Source organism: Limulus polyphemus, unplaced genomic scaffold, assembly GCF_000517525.1.
Source record: "Limulus polyphemus unplaced genomic scaffold, Limulus_polyphemus-2.1.2 Scaffold6397, whole genome shotgun sequence".
In the NCBI taxonomy this organism is placed as follows: domain Eukaryota; kingdom Metazoa; phylum Arthropoda; class Merostomata; order Xiphosura; family Limulidae; genus Limulus; species Limulus polyphemus.
The window spans coordinates 47,679-51,894 of record NW_013672007.1 but is presented as its reverse complement, the minus strand read 5'-3'; the positions used below and the strand labels follow the sequence as shown (position 1 = coordinate 51,894).

The 4,216-nt window shown below is 35.6% G+C and overlaps 1 protein-coding gene across 2 annotated transcripts in view; it reads left to right on the top strand.

Annotated features, from left to right (window-relative positions):
* The window catches only part of LOC106473681, a 14,249-nt gene that overhangs the window by 2,691 nt on the left and 7,342 nt on the right, over positions 1–4,216 (top strand). For both annotated transcript variants that reach the window (XM_013934360.2, XM_022402083.1), the window contains exons 2-3: positions 1,797–1,912; positions 3,371–3,484. In XM_013934360.2, the coding sequence (XP_013789814.1) occupies positions 1,797–1,912; positions 3,371–3,484 (230 nt within the window). The remainder of the gene's footprint in view (positions 1–1,796; positions 1,913–3,370; positions 3,485–4,216) is intronic.

Below are 4,216 nucleotides of genomic sequence, written 5' to 3'. Positions count from 1 at the left end.
GGTTCTTTTTTACAGCAGCTGTTTATAATGTCATTTCTCTAACGGATTAGTATCAGACTTTGGTTAAAATGTAGCTGTTTATAATGTAATTTCTATCACGGATTGATTTATAAGTATATTTACCCTAAAGGTTTAAGTTATACAGATAATACTTGGCATATGACAGTTGGGCTGGACCAAACACCTTAAGTATATAGTAACATTACTTTTTTTACAGCACCGAAAGGATATTGTAACATTATTTTTTACAGCACCTAAAGGATATTGTAACATTACTTTTTTACAGCACCTAAAGGATATCATAACATTAACCTTTGAATTAAAAATCCAACGCGCTATCCACTGCGCTATACGATTGTAATTTACCTTAGTTAAAATGTAGCTGTTTCTAATGTCATTTCTCCCACGGATTAGTATTAGACTTTGGTTAAAATGTAGCTGTTTCTAATGTCATTTCTATCACGGATTAGTATTAGACTTTGGTTAAAATGTAGCTGTTTCTAATGTCATTTCTCCCACGGATTAGTATTAGACTTTGGTTGAAATGTAGCTGTTTCTAATGTCATTTCTCCCACGGATTAGTATTAGACTTTGGTTAAAATGTACCGGGTTCGTTCCCCGGCAGGGATACCACCACCTTTGCCTGGTCCCAAGTCCAGAATGAGAAAGGAGGGTGGTTAGCGCGGGGCTAGCAACTCCGCCACCTAAAAACTAATCTGCTAAAAAATTATTGCAACAACAACTTCCGTCGGCGAGGTGTTGTTGGGGGACCTATGCTCCAGTGGGAGTCTACAGGGATTATTATATATAAACTACACTCGATCACTTTCCACTTTCCTTATTCCTACTTTTATCTCCTTATTCCGACTTTTATTTCTTTATTCCGACTTTTATTTCCTTATTCCTACTTTTATTTCCTTATTCCGACTTTTATTTCCTTATTCCTACTTTTATTTCCTCTATAACATTAGTACTCAAACTAATTTGTTACCGAACCCCCTCCCAACCCCCCGATTATTAATTATTTTTATTTCGACGGATCACTACACTGCCGATTCCTTTCCGAAACCTTTACATGGACCACCTGAAAGGACCCCGTGGACCACAGATTGAGAATCGCTGCCTTATACTATTATATTATTCATAAAAAAAACCTTTACATTCAGACAATTTAAAAAATATTTCAGCCAACGTTTCACCTTTGCGGCTTCATCAGGGCTAGTAATACAACGAGGAAAGTTTTGGACCTGCTAGTCCCGATGAAGCCGCAATGGCGAAACGTTGGCTGAAATAAAAAGTTATTATTATTTGGAGAGTAAAAGTCGTTTTTCTTCATCTGACTTGATTACCAAAATATCTCCAGTATGCATTATAAGTGTCGATAAACAATCTTAACATCTGTTAGACACTAATAACTGGTGTTCACTTCATAAGCCTAATAAACCTTTATCTTCCTTTATTGATTTCATTTTTCTAGTTTTTATGTTTATTCCATTATTTTTAGCGTGTGTCTGTAATTGATTTTTGTAAGCGAAATTTTTATTAATTATAAATCTGCACAAAATACGTTTAAACGACAAAGATTATGAAAATAAAGGAATAGCAACACTCTAACGAAGTTAGCTTAAGATAGAAACATACTTATCACGTCACTTCCTGTAACAAAGACGACATTTCCTGTTGTGATAGATGAAGATACGTAGGTCGTAGATTCTCACAGTAATCGTTTTTATTGATGTCTTTAGAGAAAACAAATTATTACAGAAAAAATTTAAATATTTCTTAAAATATTGCAGTTAAGAGATATCGGATTGGATCTGAGGACTACCGCAGTGCCACCAACCAGAGACTTGATGAACTTATCGAGCAGAAAACGAATATTTCCGAAAAGCAACATCGTAGCACTAAACAGGTAAACTCACGTGCTATCCTTATTTGGACTGAAATACCTCAGAATTATTCAGTTCATTGGGAATTACCACCTTTGTTCTATGAACACGTTCTAGGTGTTCAATGTTGAACACAACTTTATGTTATGAGAATGTTTTAGAAGTTCATTATAAACAAAACTTTTGATACGAACATGTTTTAGAAGCTACATATCTGTCACGTGACATCTGGACACGCCCTCCAGTAAAGTGTCCAGCACAACATCCTAACGTTCAACATTGGACACGTATGTTCAAGATTTTTCAACCACCGGTTTCATGTTTAATATTTGTTAAATGATTAGTGTTCAGACTTTACGGTGCACACAGTACATCCCTAAGAACATTATATATACCAGCAAGTACCCGTATATAGAATATGCATTCGGCTCAGTCAGTGGATGTTCAATGTTTTATTTAGTTCCATAGAGCTGGGCGTGGCCTTAGAGTGCTCGGACCGTGAATTCGAAGTTCGTGGTTCGCAGTCCGTTGCCTCCCAAAACGCGATTCGTAATTTGGAGACGTGGGTGCGATATAAGAGTGACGGTCATATCCCATTATTCGATAAGACAAGACGAGTTTACGATGGTTGCTGTTGCCTAGCTGCCTTCCCTCTAGTCTATCAGTTCAATGTTAGGGACAGCTACGCCCAGATAGCCCTACCGTAGCTTCGCGCGAAATTCCTAAATAAACAAACAGAATCAACGTGTTGTACAAACGTAGTTGTTAGAATGTCTTACTTTTCAGTCTTACATCGATTTAAGTTACTTGAGTTATATAACAGTTTTTTCTTTTTTTCACTGCAAGAAATTTAATTTTTAATAATCAAAACTGAATACTCAGTAGATGAACATTACGATTTCAGATTTACGCGTTCACAGTTTATCGCATCACTAAAGTTCCTGCTCAATTTTTTTAACGCTTTTGTATATATTTATACTCTTGGTTTTGCCCCCTAGTGACTCAGCGGGATGTCTGCAACTACAAGCTTACGACGCTAAAAATCGGGTTTTGATACCTGTGATAATCAGAGCACGCCCTCCAGTGGCACAGCGGTATGTCTGCGGACTTACAACGCTATAATTCGGGTTTCGATACCCGTTGTGGGCAGAGCACAGATAGCCCATTGTGTAGCTTTGTGCTTAATTATAAACAAACAAACAAACAAACAAATCAGAGCACAAATAGCCCGTTATGTAGCTTAAGGCTTAACAAAAACCAATACAAAAAAAACTTAGTTGTACATCGAAAACAAAGTACCAGTTAACAAAACAAAACAAGTTGTTTTAATTAAAGAAGCGATTCAATAATATAAATCGTACTCATATGAATAGATTCATATTTCTGTCCGTTTTATTATTATTTTTAGCAATTTCTAGTTATTTTGGGGTGAAATATTATACAACACTATTTTAACAGGCCTTTTTTTTTCATATTTACAGGATCAGAGATTCTACCAGATGGCGTCCTTCAGCCACGCGCCAAATACCAGGCAGGAAGAAATTCTACGTGAACTCACCAATTTAAGGCAGAGAAAGATATCTACCCAGCTTAAGGTTCGTGCTGTATCCAGTTGAACATTTTGTTATCGACAGTGACTTATTCGTTCAAATTAAATATATTTGTAGGATTTTTTTTCCCCTAAATATATGATCGACAAGTGCTTATATATCAAAAATGTGAAGTTAACACGACGAAGTATTTTAGTTGTAGGTTGTAACATAGTTTATTATTTCTTGAAAGCAGATAAAAGTCGGAATAAGGAAATAAAAGTCGGAATAAGGAGATAAAAGTAGGAATAAGGAAATAAAAGTCGGAATAAGGAGATAAAAGTAGGAATAAGGAGATAAAAGTAGGAATAAGGAGATAAAAGTAGGAATAAGGAAATAAAAGTCGGAATAAGGAAATAAAAATAGGAATAAGGGAATAAAAGTCGGAATAAGGAGATAAAAGTAGACTGGGATTTCTGAGGAAACGTGTTTCTCGATTGTTGTTTTTTGGTTTTGTTTTTGACCCTATAATTTTCTTTGTTTCAAGAAATAAATATTTCAATATCATCTGAAAATTTTCTACAGAACAACGGAGAAGCTTTTAAGCATCTGCTGGCCTGTATATCAAAAACAATCTCTGACTAGTCATGGCTCAAGAAGCTTTTAAGCATCTACTGGCCTGTATATCAAAAACAATCTCTGACTAGTCATGGCTCAAGAAGCTTTTAAGCATCTGCTGGCCTGTATATCAAAAACAATCTCTGACTAGTCATGGCTCAAGAAGCTTTTAAGCATCTG